This window comes from Carettochelys insculpta, chromosome 4 (assembly GCF_033958435.1).
Source record: "Carettochelys insculpta isolate YL-2023 chromosome 4, ASM3395843v1, whole genome shotgun sequence".
Lineage (NCBI taxonomy): Eukaryota > Metazoa > Chordata > Testudines > Carettochelyidae > Carettochelys > Carettochelys insculpta.
In genome coordinates, this window is record NC_134140.1 from 86489682 (window position 1) to 86510070 (window position 20389).

The 20389-nt window shown below is 40.6% G+C and overlaps 1 protein-coding gene across 5 annotated transcripts in view; it reads left to right on the forward strand.

Moving 5' to 3' along the window:
* Positions 1-20389, forward strand: part of SLC10A7 (solute carrier family 10 member 7) — a 194192-nt gene that overhangs the window by 116498 nt on the left and 57305 nt on the right. For 2 of the 5 annotated variants that reach the window (XM_074993227.1, XM_074993230.1), the window contains exon 6: positions 10754-10789. The exons of 1 other annotated variant lie outside the window; for it this stretch is intronic. In XM_074993227.1, the coding sequence (XP_074849328.1) occupies positions 10754-10789 (36 nt within the window). Of the gene's footprint in view, positions 1-10753; positions 10790-12107; positions 13006-20389 lie in introns of those variants that run through there. 2 more of the 5 variants (XM_074993232.1, XM_074993233.1) reach the window with 2 other exon arrangements.

Genomic DNA, 20389 nt, shown 5'->3' on the forward strand with positions numbered 1-20389 from the left:
CCAAGAATAAGTGGACATCTGGCTAACTAAAATCATGCTGGACAATGGATGTTGCTGGACCAGAGTGTGCCCGCCTAGAGATGTTCATTCAACCTGTATTTGCTTAATTTTCTAGCTACTTTAGGGCATGAGTCTCAAAGGTGCTGAGTTCCGTCAACTCCCTTGGGTTTTGAGGGCACTCGGCTCCTTACAGTGGTGGCCTAAGTCATATTCTGATTTGAGTCATTCATTTGGTGCTATTTTGGTTTCAGAGACTTTTTCTTGAGAAAACTGACACAGGCTACATTATTCTATGTTTCTGTGACTTACCCAATGATATGTATACACGTGGGCTCCAGTTTGTGAACATGAGTAATTGTCATTACTTAATATTATCTTAAATTATTTTTCTGAATAAGAAGTGATTATAGTGATGTGATTTTTTCACAACCTTTTCTCTTTGGGGAGCATACAAAGGGTTTGTTGTTGGGGTTTTTTGTTTTTTTGGACATGTGCACACATTATCACACCAGCAAAAGTTAAATGACCATACAACTTTCATGTGCTATAAAATCTTTTTCATTGATACCCTGTTGATGATCTTCATTTTAGCTAAACACAATTAATAAGCAAAGGTTTTATATGCATGAATGATCATTTGCTTTTTTATGAAGATTGAATTACAGTCATGATTAGATTAAGAAACTGTTTTCTGCCATTTAGGAGGGAAAAACATGAAAGCATTCTGGAAGAGGGTTACATTTCATTTTGCAGAAAGGGAATATGTGCCAACTCTTTTTTTCAGCCTGTCTCTTTCATTCCTGTGTTGGTTTTGTTGCCTCTTAGAAGTGACGTAAAATGTTTTTATAAATTTCAAAATATGGAACCAACTACCAGGCTACTTTAATACCACAAAACTTCTTAGGAGGAACTAGTCATTCTGGAAGGTCCCACAGCACCATCTAGTGTACCATTATTTTATGTTAACATAATAAGAATGGTGGTTGTTATGGTTCTAGGAATCGCATTTTGTTTTCAATATCTCCCTGATACTAATTAAAGGTAAGGTTTATCTTGTGACACTGAAAATGTCCAAGGAAAGCAGAATTTTATATTTTTCATAAATTTTCTTCTGCATTAAAGAGGACCTTTTTAAAAATGGAGTAAAGCTTTCCTTCTAAAATATTCATCAGGTTTTTTTTTTTTACACTAAAAGCAATGGTGAAAACAGTTCTACAGCTTCCTCACTAGTAATGTATGTGCAGTTTACAGCATTATCTTTTGAAATGTATGTATGTTTTCTTGTTCTGCATTATTTAAATATATCTGTCGAACACACAGAAACAGTCAGCACTTGAGTTTACAGTCAAAGACCCCCTAGCCCTGCAAGCTGCTTAGTTTGCATGAGTGGAGCTCAGTGCCTATGAAGTGCCCCTGCTGAAATCATTGTGACTCTGTGTGGGTCCCAGGATCCACGTGCATGGAAGAACTTGGGTCCCACTGGCTAGGATAACTCAGAGCGTTCTTTCTTTCTCATCCTTACTGAGTATCTAGCTGGGTCTACACAACAAAGTTCTGTCAACCTAGGAGGCCTTCTGTCAACAAAACTAGGGAGCGTCTACACTACAAATGCGTTCTGTCGAGAATCTGTCAGCAGAACACAGCAGTTTTCCTGCAGAGTTTTGTCTTGACCATATGAGGCATAACGCCTGAGTCGACAGATTGTGTCGACCAAAAAATAGCTTGGACGCTCTGGGGGCCCTCTGTCAACAGAGAGGTCTTCCAGTTTCACTAGGCTGCCCTGTTGCAGAACTTCCGCTTGGCTGTTCTGTTGACAGAGAGCCTGTATTAGGTGTGGATGTGTTCTGTAGACGGAGGTTCTGTCGGGAAATATCTGTTGACAGTGACTTCTGTTAACAGAACTCTGTAGTGTAGACACAGCTTCTGTGTACAGAAGTGAAATTAAGCAGGACCTCTTTCCTTTGACAACACTCCAGAAACTGGCTGTAGAAACAGTTAGGATGACTGTAGTCTGATGGAAGGTCCCCTAAACAGGATACTCTTTAACCAGCTTTGTACTAGCAAAACTTTGTTAAAATTGCTCTGTCCCAGCATTGCATTGTGCTTTTAATCATTCACTCGATAGTCATGCTGCCTAAAACATAACATTTTATCCCTTTTCTTTTTTTAAACTAGAACTCTCAGACTCAATTTATGCTTCAATCTGGTGATCTTAGAGCTTGAACTTTAGACCTGTATTATTATAACAATTCAAGTCTGAATTTCAATCTTGAATATTAATTGGTGGTAGCTATTTCCTGTGCCTAGAAACTGCCCTTTTGATGCAGATTTGGGCCATTTTGTTTTGTTTGCGCCATTCTGATTTTAGTGGAGAACAGTACTAAAATATAAGCTTCAGAAATATATAGAAGTTGATACTCCATCTTTATTTTAAAATTTCTTACTGGTGCACGTTTTAAACTATTACCGTACAAATATGACGAGAAGTCTTATGGCACCTTATAGATCAACAGATTTTTTGGCACATAAGCTTTTCGTGGGGACCCACTTCATCAGATGCATGCATCAATAAATGCTCCAGTACATCTGTTAGTCTGTATCCACAAATGCAGGAAGTCCTGTGGCACCTTACAGACTAACACAACTACCTCTCTGGTACTGTACAAATATGGATTTCTAGAGTGTAAAGAATGCCCTCTGCTGGGAAACTGGGTACATTATATTCTAATTTGAGTTAGCTTGTTTATATTCTCAGCTTGTCTAATATACTAAAACCTTTCTCATTAAACTCGTTTTAGGAAAACTGTTTTGTGGCTTTACTGCTAGAAACCAAACCATTGATCAAAGTACCAGTGTAAACCTTACATGTCTTTTTTCCTTTCTCACATTGTGCTTCTAAGTGCATCTGGTAGATGCAGGTAGCTGTTCTGGACCAAATCTTGACTTCTCTCACGCAACCCTGTGGACTGAATTGGACTTCATGCAACTAGTGGGAGAAATAACTCCGTGTCTAAAACTTGTTATTGTTGTTAAATTATAGAAGCACTATCAGTGTCTGCCATCTAGTGCTAGTAGTTCTTTTAGCATCTAGTGTGAATAGTAATGTTAATGACCCTCTCCCCTCCCCATAGGAGAATGCACTGTGCTATCCCGAAGGATAGAAATTGTGCAACATCTGATTGGGATTGCATGCATGCCCAGGGCGTAATCCCACTGCCTGAAATTAAACCTGGCAGATTATGTCCCCTCTAATAAAGTGATGGCTGTCTCAAGATTGCACCTCTAATTTTTCAATTCAGTCATTAAAATCCAAGCATTGGTCTCTTTGGAAAGCTGTCATTATCTTTGTCATGCTTGATATTACTTGTTTTAAGAAAATATATAGTTACATTATCTATAGATTTGATTTTAATTTGGTGTCCTGATAATGTTTAGTATGTGTTTATCACTGTAGTTTTTGTGGAAAATTACATGCATATCAATTTTTGCAAAGAGCATAAAATTCAATTCTCAGGTGCAATCATGTTCTGACATATTCAGTGAGGAGGATGTGGATCAATGTAGTACCTTAAAAGTTACCAGTTCAGAAAGTTTTTATTTTTTCCTTTGTTCATAATAATCTTTTGGAATAAAACAATATGATATGCAAATAAGTTAAATGTTTTACCCTTAACTTCCAAAACAAAACTGATTGCTTTTAAAATCAACAAACACAACTTTTAAATGGCTGATGAAAAAATAGTGTGTGGAACGAGAGTGTTAAAAGCTTTTAGTATGTAACTCGGGAAAATAATAAACTTGAAAAACAAAGAAGGAAGATAAAGGTGATTATGTATCAAATGCAGAGATGTACAGGTACGAAAAAAGTGATCTCTTTGAAGTTAAAAAGACGAGCAATGACTGATGCAATGGAAGCATCAGGAAGAGCTATTCTGATTTTAATCTGTGAAATAGTACAGCACAAAAATGAGCATGCCAATTGAAAGTGGAAGATATTTAAATGATATATAAGTGGGTGGCCTTGTTCAGTAGAGAAAAATCCTGTCCCCGTTTTTATATTTTAATTATGGTCCAGAACAATGGACAACATATTTGTGTTTATGCTACACAAATTTTAAATAGTGCTAAAGAGCAGTGTTTGGTCCCCACGTGAAAGGTAGCTGGAAACATACTTTGGACACTATCATTCCACAGCTAGTGAATCATTCGTAGAAACAGTTTAATACACCTAACAGTTTTGAACCTCATTTTCAATGGTGGTTTAATGCTCAATAATTAGAAGATGCCATGTTTGCTGGTACCTGTACAAATCCCCTTGTGCCTCTGCATTGTGATACAATCATTTATTATACAGTCACAATCAATTTTTTTCCATGAGACCCTTGCCTTTTTCAGTGCGCAGGGTGAACACACGATAGGGCAGAATGGAAGTCGCATAAGCAATTGTTGTCTGGCATTACTTAATTTTCAAGAGCTTGACTGCAACCTAAATAAGTGTCATCTCATATAGCTTTTTGTAAGTCATATATACTTTACTAATTAATACACTCAAGAAACCTCCCCTTTGGTCATCTTCTCCCTTCTGTGCCCCAGGCCCTCTTAGGAACACAGCAAGGACAACAAAACATAACTAGTTTGGAATTTGCAAGCCAAAACATTTTGTTAGCATGAATAGAGTAATCAAAACTTTTGCCCCTACTTTCAGTGGGAGCATAAGAACAGGGCAGTAGTTCAAGAACACCACTGGATTTGATTATGGGTAAACCGAGGTGAGACAATAGAGGCCGATCATGCCAGGCTATGGGTGATGTTCCCTGAATGAGCTCACAATGCAAGTAGGCCGTTTCCGTATTTTGGATACCAGTAGGATCCATTACTAGAATAGGTCTGATAATGACTAATTTGGGTGTGAGCAGGCCTGGGTTCATTAGCATCTGGAGCAGAGATTTCCCATCAGGCAGTGCTTCTGTGCTTTTGGTATCCCATAGTTCAGTGCGTTTCCCGCTTTGGAAGAGCTGTTCTCCATTCATTATGCTAATGGAGATGTCTTTCTGTTCTGTCTTCAATGCAGATGAAGCTAGGGATGTTTTCCTTAATCCAGTCACTCTTATTGGTGGGATTTAGGTGTGTCCACCATTGCCAGTTAGTGCTTTGTCTTTGATTCAAGCAAAGGCCTCAGGAAAGGGGATTTGTTTTCCATGAGTATCACTCCCTGGCTCCCCAAGAGCACAGGGCTGACATGCGATCATGCTCTGGGTCCCCAAAAACACAGAGCTGGTAGGTAACAGTCTGTGTTGGATGTAGGATGTTCATACAACTGCAGTGCCTAGGAACAGTTTTCACTGTTTGCATGTAGCTAAAACTAGCTAATTTATCTGGGAGGCAGACCATGCCTTTGTCACTTCCAGACTGGCTTACTACCAGGCAGGCTGACCTGGGTTATGCTGAAAGCCAGTTCAGAAATTCAAATGGGTACAGCACACGGCAGCATCCCAAGCATGTGACGTTTTACAGTGGCAACACGTGTTGCTGGTGCTTCATGTTCTGCACGAGCTGCCTCTTGGTTCCACTCTGGAATTTAAGAGGTGATCACGTCATCTTTTTTTCCCCATCCCATAGCGTGGCAGTGGGATCAGTGAGAGAGCTCGGGTTGGAGCTGCCTCCTTTGTAAGTCGGGCAGGCAGTAGACCGTGGTCCAAGAAGAGCTCCGTTGGTAATTAAGTTCCAGCCCGCGGCTTCCAACCTCCAGTGAGGTGTGTGTATTTGCTGTGGCTGTCGGTGGAGGGTGAGATCGGTGTGCGAAGAAGGCGTTCAGTGTTCCGTGCGTGAGGGGGCTCTCTTACTGTTGAGAATAAGGCTGCTGGGCTATTTTTTGTAGGCTAGTAGTCCTGTGCCAGCAGTGGCTAGAACCTAGGATGTCATCCTTTTTTAAAACTGTAGAAAATCAAACAAATACAAGGGCTACTTTGCTTTGTTTCCTTTTGCTGGCAGTGTGGAATAAAATGCCTTAAAGAGTACCAGTACCAGAGTACCTCTAGGGGGGCTGTGGATTGAAGAATTCATTGCTGGCTTTCTCATGGTAACTTGAGCAACACCTTATCCAGACCTGGAAGTGCATTCTAGATGGGTGAAGGTGCAGTAATTCAGTTTCTCAGGTCTTTCACCCATTGGTATCTGCTGAGATTGCCAACAAAGTTGGCTCCCTCATGGAGCTGTTTCTGTTAACCTGTTTCATTCCTAATAAAAATACTGGCCTCCCAACAAAATTGTACATTGAATGTGATGACACTGTGGTCAGACATAAAACATTTACATTTTAATTCTCTTATTCCTCACCCCATCAAAGCACTTATGCAGGTGCTTAGCTTTAAGGATGAGTGGAACCCTGGAGGTCAGTTGGGCTACACCTGTACATAAGTGCTTCACTGGACCAGAGCTTTGATTACCCATAACTTTTCTTGTTCTCCTCAGTGTTTGTTTCTGAAGGCAAATTAAAAACTACATGGACAGATACATTTGTCGATTGCTTGTCCCTCCATCCCAGCCTGTAATATTCGCCAAAAAAAATGGCAATTTTATGGACAGAGATCTGAAGAAAGTCTGCACTACAGTAACATCGTACACCTCTTCCACTATGTATCTCACTGCAGCCTGGCCTGCCTTATGTATCCATTGACATCAGTTGTTTCCAAATGGTTACCAACCAGGGCTGTAAAATCCTTTATGCTACTTCCTCTTGCTATCCATTTTGCAGATGATTCCATGTATTGAGAGTACATGTTCTGCTAGAGAAGACTCATGCCTTCTAGCCATCATGTACCGAAAAAACAGCAGCATCTCCGTCTGAACATTTTCTTTGCAATGGCACTATAGTAAAATGTATCTCTCAGTACCTGATTTCTGTTTCGTGTTTTTTTAATTAAAATAAATATAACTAGCTCTCTCAACTCTGACATGTTTTGTGATCCTTGCTGGAAACCTGTAAATGCACGGCTTTTTTACAAAGTGACTGATGCTATGCAGAATCGTACTTTGTATCAGTGCTTCAGATCAGGCTGTGATTCTCTTCCTCATCCTTCCTACTAAAATCATTGAAATATATTCAGTCTTTCACATCAGAGGTGTAAATGGATTTTTTGAAAGTTTCTCTGCAGATAGCAAGCGGCAGTCACTTTACAACTTAGATTCCATTATGGGCTGCACAGAGAGAGAGCTTAAAATTCCACCCTTGCTTTGAGGATGCTAAAACTGTGTGATGACCTTGCATCTGCAAGGGCAGATGCTCAGCTTTTGCTGGAAGTGCTAATCTACAATCTGTTTATCTCCATACACTATGTGCTTGACAGCATTTGCTCAGAAAGTGAGGAGGGGAAAAGAGTAGTCAAATTTAGATTTTTCTTCCCTTTGGTGTTTGTGCTCAGTGGACTAGAAATGAAATGTTTCGCTTTGTGGCATTCAGTTGCTGCAGTAATGTAAGATTATAGTTCACATCCTGTTCTGTGAGTACTTGTAACTCTGAGCCTATTAGCATTTCAGTAGAGTAACCTATGTAAAGTGAACAGCACTGCATAGCTATTATTTTGCTATGGTTCACTGAATTGCTTGTTCTGGAATGAATCAATGTTTTGGTTTTATCTCCGAAATCTAAACCTTTGTACTCTTTATTTAATAACTTTTAGATTGATACATTTTAGTTTCCAATTCTGTGATAGGTATGGATTCAGAAATATAATACGATAAAGGATTAAACAGAGGCTGGGAGTGGCTGGCCGACTACAAATGCAGTTTCTCCTCTTCTGGTGTTCACACCTCCACGTTAGCTGCTGGAAGTTGGCCTTCCTGACTGAATTGACCTTGTCAACTCTGGCCTTCCTCTTGATTGGGACTCTTTCCTTTTCAAGAGCCTGTATAATTAGACCTCTGGAATCTCCACTACATGTACCCGATGAAGCGGGTGTTTGCCCACAAAAGCTTATGCTCCAAAAAGTCTATAAGGTGCTACAAGACTTCTTACTTTTTCAGATGCAGACTAACACGGCTACCCCTCAGATAAATATAATACTGTTGAGTTTGAAGAGAGCAGCTTAATGAAAAGAAATAAGGCTTGAACCAAAGTGTCCAGAATTTTAATTTAAAACTTAGTGTGTGCAGGAACTGATACTATTTATCCAAACAAAATGTTAATGTCAAATAACTATTTACTTAAATATGGACCAGCCATTCCCTAAGATATTTGAGTGGCTCCACTGTATTTCCTTGGGTATTGACTATGTAGTACTGAGGACAGAATTTAACTTTATAAATATTGATTGTGTAGAGACCCTATGTAACCTATTTCTGAGTTTATTGAGGTTATCAGTGCCAGTCACAAAACTTATCCTGCAAATTGCTAGATATGCCTTTCGGGAGCTTGTTTTTCAACAAAGCAATCAGTCAGGAATCTGTGACGTGTAGAGAGAGATTCCAGTTCTACCTTTACATTATTATAAGAGAGGAGATTTTTCTTGATATGGGGCCTGTTCAGAATTTGCAGCAGTCATATTGTGGTAGCACTGATGGACCTAATTACAATCAGGACCGTATTTTAGGCTTTGTACAAACCCATAGGAAGACACAGACCCTGTCCTGAAGAGAACAGATGACTAAGTGCAAGGAAGGGACTGTCTGTACCCAGACTCACCAGAAGAACAATAATTTTAACATCTCTTTTTACATTCTTCCTAAGTGAGGCTATATCTGTGCTTAGAGGGTTTAGTCAACAAAACCTATGGAGCGTCTGGATTCCCCCGATGTTCTGTTGACAGTAAGTCAACTGTTGACTAAGTCCTGTTGACAGTAAGTCAACAGAACCCAGGACTTAGTCAACAGTTGTACCCCACGCCCCATGAGGAAGAACAGCACTGTCAACAGAAAGCTGGTCTGGACATTCCAGGATGGGGGCCCTCTGACAGGATTTGCAGGACATCGGGTAGCCCTGTGTGCTGTACTTCCAGCTGGGCATTTGCCAATAGAGCAGCCAGGCAGAGTTATGTGGCATACTACAATGGATTGACTGCCATTCCCTCTGTAAGGTTTTTCTTGATAGCCAATCCTTTTAGCTTTTGTGGCTTTACATAATATCTGCTCAGCTCTTCTGACATCCTACACTCACCACATGCTGCTTCCTGCTCCACAAATTTTGTCATCCTTGATTACCCATTTATCTACTTCTCCCACTAACATTACTGCAATTTTTTCCATGCTACTCCTCACACAGGAAATGCTATCCCTGAAGTAATGCTTAAATCCACTGCTTGCTGTCCTTCCATGCTCTGGCTCTGCTGGGGCGTTCACAAGAAGTCAGCTAACAAGTGATGGCGAGATTGAGAGGCTGTTAGAGAAGATGTTTCATTTACTTGAAAGTGATGCATGGCTAGCTTGTTATTTCTCTTCAAGTTGTGCATCTAGCCTGTTAGTTTTGTTCTTTTTATTCTTTTCTGTGTCCTTTGTCCCCTCCTGTTTCTCACTTGTTGCATCTTGTTTTAAAGAAGACACTTCAGAGCAAGCACTGTGTCTTCCTGTTTGTTCTTAAACGTTTGGTTCAGTAGTTTCTCCTGCTTGGGGCCTGTGGGCACTGCTGCAATCTAAATACATCATATAAACAAAGTGTTTTATATGGGATTTCAACAGCTTTGAAGAGCCAGAGTAAAGCTGCATTATCATAAAACATTCCAAAGAGGAGCATTGCTTTTAACTTGCTTTTTTTAACTTAGTTTTTTCACCTATTCTTGATTTCAGCTACCATTGTAGATTTATATAAGCAGGTTGGCATCTTGTCCTTGGAAAACATAGTTTGTGAATGGGAAATAAATAAATACTGGGAAGAAAAATAATCTTTATTTACCAAAGAAGCTCTAAGCGGGACTTGTGAATGCATATGCGTTAAATGGCAAACTGCTTTTATTAAATCATGAGAAAATGTTGATGTCTGACAATCGGGTGAGGGAGAAGGTACCACTTGAAGCTATGAAAGTGAAGTGTGTCATGTTAACTCCCAATACAAACAACTCATTTTAACATTTGCTTTCATGACACTTAAAATCTTGTATTTTGTCCAATCATGAGCCTTAAACCTGTTCCCTGTCAGTGAAGAAAGCAGATCTTTTGCCTCTCTGTGCCTGGGGGATGTGGTGAGCTGAGGTGGTCCTGTGTGACTAAATTAGATGAAAGACTTGCCTTCCTCCACTGAGACATAGAGTCTAATCAAGTGAAATGAGTTTTGAGATCTCAGCTCATTTCCTCAAGGATATTAGTTTACATTACAAAACCAGGATGCTTAATTCATCACAGCTGATGGAGCTTTTGCTCAGGAGAGGACCATGAATTAGGCAGCGTGGGACGAAACCACCTGTCTCCCCCACAGGAGGGGCAGCTTAACCAAGTGAGAGTAAAACACATTGGTGGGGAAAGCTTCATAAGATACTGGTCTGAACTTCTACGATGTGTAAGTTTGAAAAAGGAAGACTTCAGTTTAAAAAGGAAAGTGCTAGGTCTACGGAATATAATTTAAATTTCCAACTACAGTGAGTAGAAATTATTCCTGTACAGATGAAGCTATACAGTAGGGAATGAAGCTAAACTTTTCCTTTCTTTATCACTTAGCCTTTCTTTAATTTGACACATTCTATGTATTTCCATGCATTAGGGTTTGAGATGACAAACAGAAGACTCTCTGCTTTCCTGTTAATAAAGCATTATCTTTTCTTTCTTCCAGGGTATTGTTATAACTCCACTGCTTCTGCTGCTTTTTGTGAGTATTTTGGTGCTCTGTTTGAAACTCTGTTCCTTTTTTAAGTAACTTGCCATGTGTAAAAAATAAAGCTTAAACCAGAAGTTTCATTAATTTTATTGTTTTGGTTGTCAAAAGGGGTTGTGGTTAGAAGTGGTGACAAACTTTTTTTCCAAACTGATAATAAATTAAAACGTGTCACAGCAAACATAGTGCCCACTACTTCCTTTTATAAAAGTGTGTGAGCCTACGCATCTGACGGTATCAAAAAACATATGCTTTTATCAGACATGCTGAGCCAAACACACATTTGCAATGACAAAATGCTTACTCCAGTAGAAGAGCTATCTATTAGTATCAAAACAAAAAGCAGTCAAGTAGCACTTTAAAGACTAGCAAAATGGTTTATTAGGTGAGCTTTCGTGGGACAGACCCACTTCTTCAGACCGTAGCCAGACCAGAACAGACTCAATATTGAGTCTGTTCTGGTCTGGCTATGGTCTGAACAGACTCAATATTGAGTCTGTTCTGGTCTGGCTACGGTCTGAAGAAGTGGGTCTGTCCCACGAAAGCTCACCTAATAAAACCATTTTGTTAGTCTTTAAAGTGCTACTTGACTGCTTTTTGTTTTGATAGTGTATAGACTAGCACAGCTTCCTCTCTGTTACTATCTATTAGTATGTGTGGCATGGAATCTCAATGGGCCTGAAGCCTGTTGACGCTTTGGCCAAGTAAATGCAGCCTTACATTTGGGCGACTAAAATCAAAGGGTATTTTGTGTGTTAGAGGTGTGTGAGAGATTGGAAAGGGGGTGACAAATTACTGGAGCCACTGGGCACCACTAACAAGAAATCCTGGTGACTCTTGTTTGTTCAAGTCTTACTCAGTAGTTGATCATCAGTCATGGCCTTGGTTATTCACAGTTCATTGAAATAGATGGTGATCCAATTCCACGTGATATTTATCAGTCATTACAGTGAGTGACGCTGTAAGCCACTGGCATGTTTCCCTGAAATGTCTAGTATCAATTAACGGGGTTGAGCCTGCTGGCAAAAGGATACGTGGGTTTTACAGAACTCTGAGGTCTGTTGGTGTGGGCTGAGCAGTCCTGAAGGGCAGCCAAGCCTGTCACAAAGGTTTAGGCTGTCTTACTCTGAGTTTTTGTATTATGACAATCAAACCTCTGGAAAAGGTTGCAAGTAAGGACTCAAGGTGTGCGAACTGTGTTTTAGTGTAGGTTGGGAAAGGCACCTGTTCACAGAGAGAACTGATCTGACTTAGTATCCTTATAAAGGATGGTTGTCTCTCCTCACTGCCCCTCTTCTGCTCTCCCTGGTAGATGGCAGTTTTTCCAGAGGGGTGGAGTTACGAAACCAAAATCCTATTTTAAGAAGATGAAACCTGAGCATATTTTTCACTTTCTACATGACATCTTGAATCCTCGTACCCTGACTGAGATAGTTAAGATGCTTTTGAAACAGAGACTGGGGGAAGGTGCATTTTTTGTGAAAGCTGATATGTGTTTAATTTTTCAATTATACAGTTTTTTGAAACAAGGTAAATGTCAGTGACATATCTTTATGGGCAAATAAAGGATTGGTAGTAAAATATGCCAGCCAGTTAGTGGTCAGCTCTAACATTTTTCATCTTATATCTCATCATGTAGCAAGTGATGAAAGTCTGCTGTTCAAGAAGAAATAAAAGCCATAGAGTAGACGTATGTGCTTCCAATCATTGCTGAAGATAATAGCGTTCAATAGTGTACCACTTAACTGTATTATTCATTATACTACTATTTGTAGCACTCTGCGCTCTTTGCTGTCTTGAAGAAAAAGAACACTAATTCACTTAACTAATGTCTAAACAAAATGCGTGACTGGATTAAAACCTGGAAAAGCTGCAGCTTCTTGAATTATGAGCGTCCAAAATTAGAGCCACAGTTCTGTGGGATTTCTTGATGTATAAAAGTCTTGTTTGTGCCAAGAGAGAACTGTGATACTTTCAAAATTCCGTCCAATACGAATACAAACATTCGGCATCAAGGTAAAACTCCATTAGCTTCAGTGGGAGCAGGAGTAAGCCAGCTCTGGTGGTCTTCATGTTGATTTCACTGGGCTCTGGTCTATGGATCAGGATCAGGTCTCTGATGCTCACTAGTATTACTAAAGCTATTCTCCAACAAAGTAATAATACTATAATTACAACACTGTATTGTAGTAATCGTATTTATAACACTACCATAAGCTCTTTATGGCATGGCCTGTATGTGTAAACAGTGCCTATCTCCTTCTGAGTGCTACCAGAATACGTGTAAATTATTACTAATTAACTTTTTTTTTCCCCCCATCTAGATAGTTTGGCCTTTGGTCATGGTTTAAATTTTCCCCCGATGTTAATTTCTGACCTTATGTAATGTTTTGGATTGTTTCCTCTGTTTATGCATGTCTATTATTGTAAATGTGAGTAATTTTGACGGACTTGTTACAGGCATGTTGAAATACACAAATAGAAGAAGAGTGAAAGCTGTATAATAAATTATACATTTCCTCCAAATAATTTATGTAGCTAAATAAATGGTGTTTAAACATAAGTTTGTCAGTCACATTTCTGAAGAGAACACTTCTGCTATCAAACTCATATAAAGCTTATTGAGCAAAATGGTCTGAGATTTGAAGACTGGTGTTATGAAAACTCATCGACTGCATCCTCAGTTAGCAGACTTGATTTTTATAGGTACCTTTTGTTAGATTTAAAGGATATTAACCCTCTTAAGTATCACTGATTATCACTGTAATGGGAAGCTATATAACCTTGACTTCCAGCTGCATTAAACTCCAGTATTGTTGTCCTCATTATAACTGTTATTTTCAACTCTGATCAAGTTGCGTTCCCAAGGATGGTGTTATAAATGGGCAGTGTACCATAAACCATGAATAATTGATATTCATATTTGCATTCCTATGTATGATGAGCAAAAAAGGGTTGAAATGTAAAGCACTCTGAGATCCAGTGTTTGCAAGGTAACATGGAGGTATACCATTCTCCTTTTGTTTGCAGCATTTTCTTTGCAGTGTTTTGTTAGAGAGATATTGGACCCAATATATTAGAGTGCCCATGACAAGAGTTCTACCCTTCTTGTGTCAGTTTAGATATTTACGTGAAACCAGTAGGGACAATACAGTATTAAATATTTTTAAACTGAACAGCCACGTTTTATAGCTGTTTTTTGTTAAATCAGAAATAAGCAAGGAATTTTGTATGGACAAGAGTAAAGATCCTTTTGCAGGCAATTTCCCTACAAATCACGAGTAATTATCACAATGTAGAAGCTGGAGAGTGCATGGTTTAATTTCCCAAGGTTTGTCACATTATTTGTGGAGGAGTATCTTGTGTTGACCATTACGTTATTGTTCTGTTCTCTGTTTTCAACTTATTTATGTACTTTTCCGAATAGCAGTAATGATACAGGTTGAACCACTCTAGTCTGGCATCCTCAGGACTAGAGCGGTGCCGAACAAGAGAATTTGCCAGACCACAGGAGGTCAATAGAGCCTCCAGCACATTATTTACACTTCCACTGCTTACTGGGCTCTTAGAAGAGATTTAGGAGTAAATTACAGCTAAACAACAGTACAGAACACTGAGAGCCAGGACTAGTGGCTGTAAACAAACTTTATGGTACCACGGGAAACTTGACTGCACCCATAGCAAGTGGTTGTCCAGCTAACTAAACTCATGCCAGATTATGGATGTTGGTGAACAAGAAAGTTCCAGATTAAAAAGGTTCAACCTGTACTAATAATCATCCTTCATCTAAATGGATTGCACAGCTCCTTTGCGATCTGATTGTAAAAGCTTTATACTTTGCCATGAATATTGAAGTAATTGCTGCTGCTTCAGGTGAAACAGAGCAAATTTTAATAGAACACAATAATGATGAATGGAAGTCTGTCAGGAAGTGATGCACAATATGTAGAAAAAACATAGTCTATGTCTACACTTACTAAAAACTTCAAAATGGCCATGCTAGTGGCCAAATCAAAGAATACTAATGAGGCGCTGAAATGCTGGCCGCGGCACTTCAAAAGTGCTGCGGTTTACTTCCATGCATCTCATCTACACCGGGATCCTTTTTGAAAGGATCCCACCAACATCAAAATCCCCTTATTCCTATGAGCTCATAGGAATAAGGAGATCTCAATGTTGGTGGGGTCCTTTCGAAAAGGACCCACTGTAGACGAGTCGCGTGGGAATGAACCGCAGCACTTTCGAAGTGCCGTAGCTGGCGGCATGCTAATGAGGCGCTGAATATGCGTTTCAGCACCTCATTAGTATTCTTTGATTTGGCCACTAGCATGGCCATTTTGAAGTTTTTAGTAAGTGTAGGCGCAGCCATAGAGCTTAAGTAAGCAGAATGTAATTACTTAAATCCCAAATCTGGCACCCCTACTCAAGTTGATTAGCGTTGTATTTTTGAACAGGTTTGTTTTGTTTTTTGTTTTTGACAACATGCGAGTAAGGCTGCAGAAAGCCAGCCCTCAAGTTACAATTTGGCTGGAACACTAAAGCTAACACCTATAACTCTTGTGAATGTTTATTATTTGAATTCTAAAAATATGCTGCCATTGCCAAAGCATCTGGATGCATTTACATTAATAAAGACAGTTAAACAAATTGTAACATCATGCTGTGAAGGTAATAGTGCTGTGATCTCCTTTATAACCTCAAGTTGTCAGCACCTTTTGTTTTTATGTCTCATCTGAAAGATAGAAGCGCAGTGCCCTGGAACAATTTTGACTCCATCATCACTTCTGTGTTACAATATGCGCACACCGTATTTATGATGTTGTATTTTATGTTTATATTTGTATTTATGTCTTTAATGGCTGGACTGTGCCTGGTAAGCAGTGCCTTGGGTTGGGGAAGAATTGAACGCCTTAGGGAAACAGTCCCTTGGAGCTCCTCTGGGAGCAAAAAGAGCTTAGCTGTTGTGCCATAAGTTCTGTATTCCCTATGAAAATGAGCCTGCCCCTCTTCTCAGGGTCCCCTAGGGATGGGTATTGTTGCTGTCCTCTCTGGTTCTGCCCTTGGATGGGTATGTAGTTATGCTCAGCTGATGAGCTTAGAGTCTGGTTATATTTCCCCTACTCTTCTGACCTTATAGCTCTGAGATTTTACTTTGCTACAATAGTGCAATGGTGCTGACATGATAAAAAGTAACTGATTAATCATAATGTATTTGGTACCAAAACAAAACAAATCATTTGATGTTTATGAAAACAAAATATTACTTTGTTTTACTTTTTACAAGTTAGATCTTGAAATTATCCCTACTATTGTGGCACAAACAGGTCCCCAGGTACTCTAATTTAGGGAAGTGTGGTTGGCTGGGTAACAAAGTAACAGATACAAAGATGGATGAAACTATACATCTTTAATGAAGGCAACAAAAAATGTTGACCCTTGTGTGCATTCTCGTGTACTTCAGGCTTCAGAGTATGCCTCTATGGAACATGGAATGTTCAAAAGCCTTTGCAACACGCTTGTACATTTGTGAAAAATCCTTAGCAAAAATCCTTGTAACTGTCATGTACTACTTCTGTAGTTTACCATCCTATCAAAGATGATTACCATGATACCAGTGTTGAAATAGAAGCATTTCTACTTCCTACTCATCTTGTTCCTTCTACTTGATTTATTCAGTGATTTTTTCCCCCCTAAGTTCTGTATTTGATATCAGTCACTTTGACAGTGTGCTTGTGAACAGTGATGATACAAATATTAAGAATAAAACATTACTGAAAGAATCCAGAGTTAGGCTGCATCTACACTGAGATAAAATTGAGTTTCAAGGCATTAGCTCGATATTAAAACATGGGTGTCCTCACAGTTAATACTATTATCTCAATTTATTGAGCCTTAATACTGATTACGAAATATTGATATTAATGGGATGGATATAACATCAAATTTGAATTTAAAATCTCAAGTTAAGGCTAGTATGGAAGTACAATGTCCTTAATTCGAATTTGTTGGCCTCCAGAAGTGTCCTATATGCATCCCACAAAGCTATATGGTGACCCTCCAGGTATGGCCACTTCATTGTGCTCTGCTCTCAGGTGTGCAGGAAGAGGGTCACAGGAGGCCTGCAAAGTTTTGGTAGAATGGGTACTGCAAATGTAAAAGGCGCCCATTATGAGAAAATTTCTTTACCCATCTCTTCGCAGCACATCAGTAGCCACCTCACCACATAGGTAGCAATTTTCAGTAGCCCTCTACTGCAGTCATGAGCTCTTAGGTTAGTGATCTGCCTCGCACTTCTCAGGCTTGCAAGAGAGCCCCAGCTTGGACCCACCAGGAGATTCTGTAGCTTATTGCCATTTGGGGAGACCAATAAGACTTCGAGTGCCCAAGAGAAACGTGGCAATCTATCAGCAGATGTCACACGATATGACTGCTGGAGGTTACTCTCGGGATTCAATGCAATGCTGGGTGAAGGTAAAAACTCTGGCAGGTCTCTCAAAAAGTCCGGGAAGGCAACCAGTCGTCAGGGGTGGCTCCACGGTCCTGTTGTTATCAACAGCTGCACATGCTTCTGGGAAGTGACCCCATCATGGAGCCTGGTCTAAATTACGACACTCGTGGAGGCCCTGGTGTGGAGTTTGGGGTGAGCCCAGAGGAGCTGGGTGGCTTGGAGGAAGAGGGCAATGGAGAGGAGGACGGGGCAACAAGCAGGGGACAGAGGAAGTTGTGCCAGACAGCCCGCAGCAGTCATGATTTTCGGGTGATTGCTGTAGCTGGGGCTCATTTAACTGCTCCAAGATGTAACTGTTTCAATGAAGGCAATGTAGTAGCTATACAATTACCATTGTTCTTGAAGTAAGGCTTGAAGCGAGGAATATACTTATTCTGAGGGTCTTTGTTGGCGGGTCCAAACCTGGCTGTAGTCTGGGGGTCTTTTAGCCACCCGGTGGGAAGTCTCCCTCGGCAGACACTATTTTCGGGGCTGACTGTAGGCTGGGGTCTTTTAGCTGCCCTGAGCTGTAACTGTTTCCATGATTCATTGCAGTTTCAGTGTAGCACCCATGTCTACTTAAACGTATTCTTCTTCTAAGGGGCGTCTTTGCCAGGAGGCCTAAATCCAGATTCAGGTCCAAACCTAGATCCAATCCTAGGTACGCTGTTAATAGGGGCAGGTTGTTGGTCTCCCTGGGTGGTCACAAATTTCAGGGCTAGCTGTAGGTGCCCCAAGCCATAACTGGTTCAGTGATTCGTTGCAGTTTCAGTGTAGCAGCCATGTCTACGTAAACATATTCTTCTTCTAAGGGTGTTCTTTGCCAGGAGGTCTAAATCCAGATCAAGCCTGCAAAGATCCAGTGCTTTTGCATCCCATTTTCAAAAACTTGTCAATTCGGACAAGTTTACTACCCTTCCCTCCCTTCCGCTCAATTATAAACAGCGCATCTCTTGTAAAGGAAAGTGAGACACCCATCTGGAAAAAGGGACATTTGTTCAACACGGCAGGAGAAAGAGGGGAATGAAATGTGGGAGGATGTCATAAAATACCCACATCTACTTGTGGGGCATTTTTTTTTCCCCATGCTGCACCAGTGAAAATAGCCAGAGTGTACAGGGCTCAGGTAGCTGTGGGATAGGTTCCCACAATATGCTCCTGCAGCACTCGATTTAAGCTCTGTGTGTGTGGCAGCAATACGTCGATTTTGTGGGGAAGATGTGGGAAAGTGAGGATGCTCAAAATCAAATGGATAAAATCCAGTGTTAAATCGATTTTAATAAATGCAATTTTATCTGGCAGCGTAGACAGCGCCATAAGGTCTTTAAGTCCCAGCTTGACAAAGCCTTACAGGTGAATAATTTGGGATTTGTTCTTCTTTCAGCCAGAGGTTGGACCCAATAACCTCCTGAGGTCTCTTCCAATTCTATCATAAGACCAAACCATCTTGTATTCCAAAGGGAGGGAAAATGATGGTTATTCGGGGCTTTCATTTGTAGTTTACTAATATCAAGTATTACCCTTAGTGTGTTCTTGCTAAACACATTTGGGTTTTTGAAGCATTGTACCAATGCTGTTAAAAATATCTGGGGGGAAAGGAGGATGGTGGTGAACTGGGGGCGGAGGGGAGGGCACTGATGAGGATTTATTTTGTCCTTTATTTTCTGGTGGGGGCATCCTTTGTGCTCCTGACAGAGCTGGAGGAATTCCTTCTGGTTTTAAAGCAAATGTGCGCACACTAATCCTATATTCCAGGGAAGACTGTATGAGACTCCCTTTGGCACCTGTCAGTGCCATTCCTGCGGAGAAGCACAAAACTCCCTCTGTCTCGGAACCGGAGTGCACCTTGCATTTTTAACTTGAAAACATGTCCATGTGCCAGATGTTCTCTGTGTAAGAATTACTCAACTCACCCCTGTGGTATAAAATACAGGACACGATACTTAGGGCTGAATAGTGATAGAGAGGGGGCCAGCGGTTGCAGGCATTACTTCCGCTGATAAATCGGCTCTGCCTTTCTGAACTGGCACCGTCCTTTTCCTATCCACTGTTGCACTGATCTCTCTCTTCGTGAGATGGGGCTGGCAATCCAAAACATACATCTTTAGACAAGAGAGCGGTAATGGATGGGGCCTCTGAAGTGATACAGTCTGGACTAGAAGGGAGTGATCTGATGTAAAGAGAAGTGGGGTGCCAAACACCCCCCCCCCGTACATGTAAAGCATTGAAGACTGTATTTGAAAGAACAAGTCACTGAGAAGCCTGATCTACAGGTGGAAAAGACCAGCTTCAATATAAAATATCACAAACTAGAAAAGCTAATGACTCTTCCAGTCAGTCATCTCCTCTTTTTACCATCTTCTCCACCCTAGTAACCTTTGGTGAGGCTTCCACTGATTTGCAGGTTGCCTCACGGGAGAAGGGAGAAGGCTCAAGCTGGCTTGCAGTATATTTAGTAAAGCCTGAGTACACAGCATGGAAAAATATACTGCTAGCCAGCTTGGAAAAATATGTTAAGTACAAGAAAGTGCTGTAGAGTAGAGCCAAGTGTGTCTCTGAAGTGGACTCAATATGGACAGCAAATGTGGTGCTGGATTGTAATTTGTTATGACTGGCAGGAGGTGTTTCTTCTGACTCTGTGGCAATCATGGATGCAGCCTCTTCCCTGGGGAGGGCACCCCACCTGTGATATCTGCCCTGCTAGCCAGGAAAATGAAGCTTGACCAGCTGGCATGTGGAAGTAGAATAGGATTGGAAGTGCAGTGTGCTCTCATTTTCATGCAAGGAGGATTTCTTTGTACGGCAAAAGTTAAATATGCTCTGTCATTTCAGGCTCAGATAGTGCCTTCGCAGTGAACTCTACTCTAAAGAAATCCACTAAATAATTTGGGAGGTGTTGTTAAAATTGGCAGTCTCTGAAGTGGGGAGGTATGTGACTGGAGTAACAGGAGCATTGCAGGTCACATTTAAGTACTGCGCAGTGACAGGATATTGTGGAGAAACTGGCCTGAAACTTGCTCCCATTACGGCCTTACCCTGCAGACCTGTGTTCATTCCTTACTCCTATGAATTGTCCGGTTGAAGCCATGAGACTATTTAAATGAATA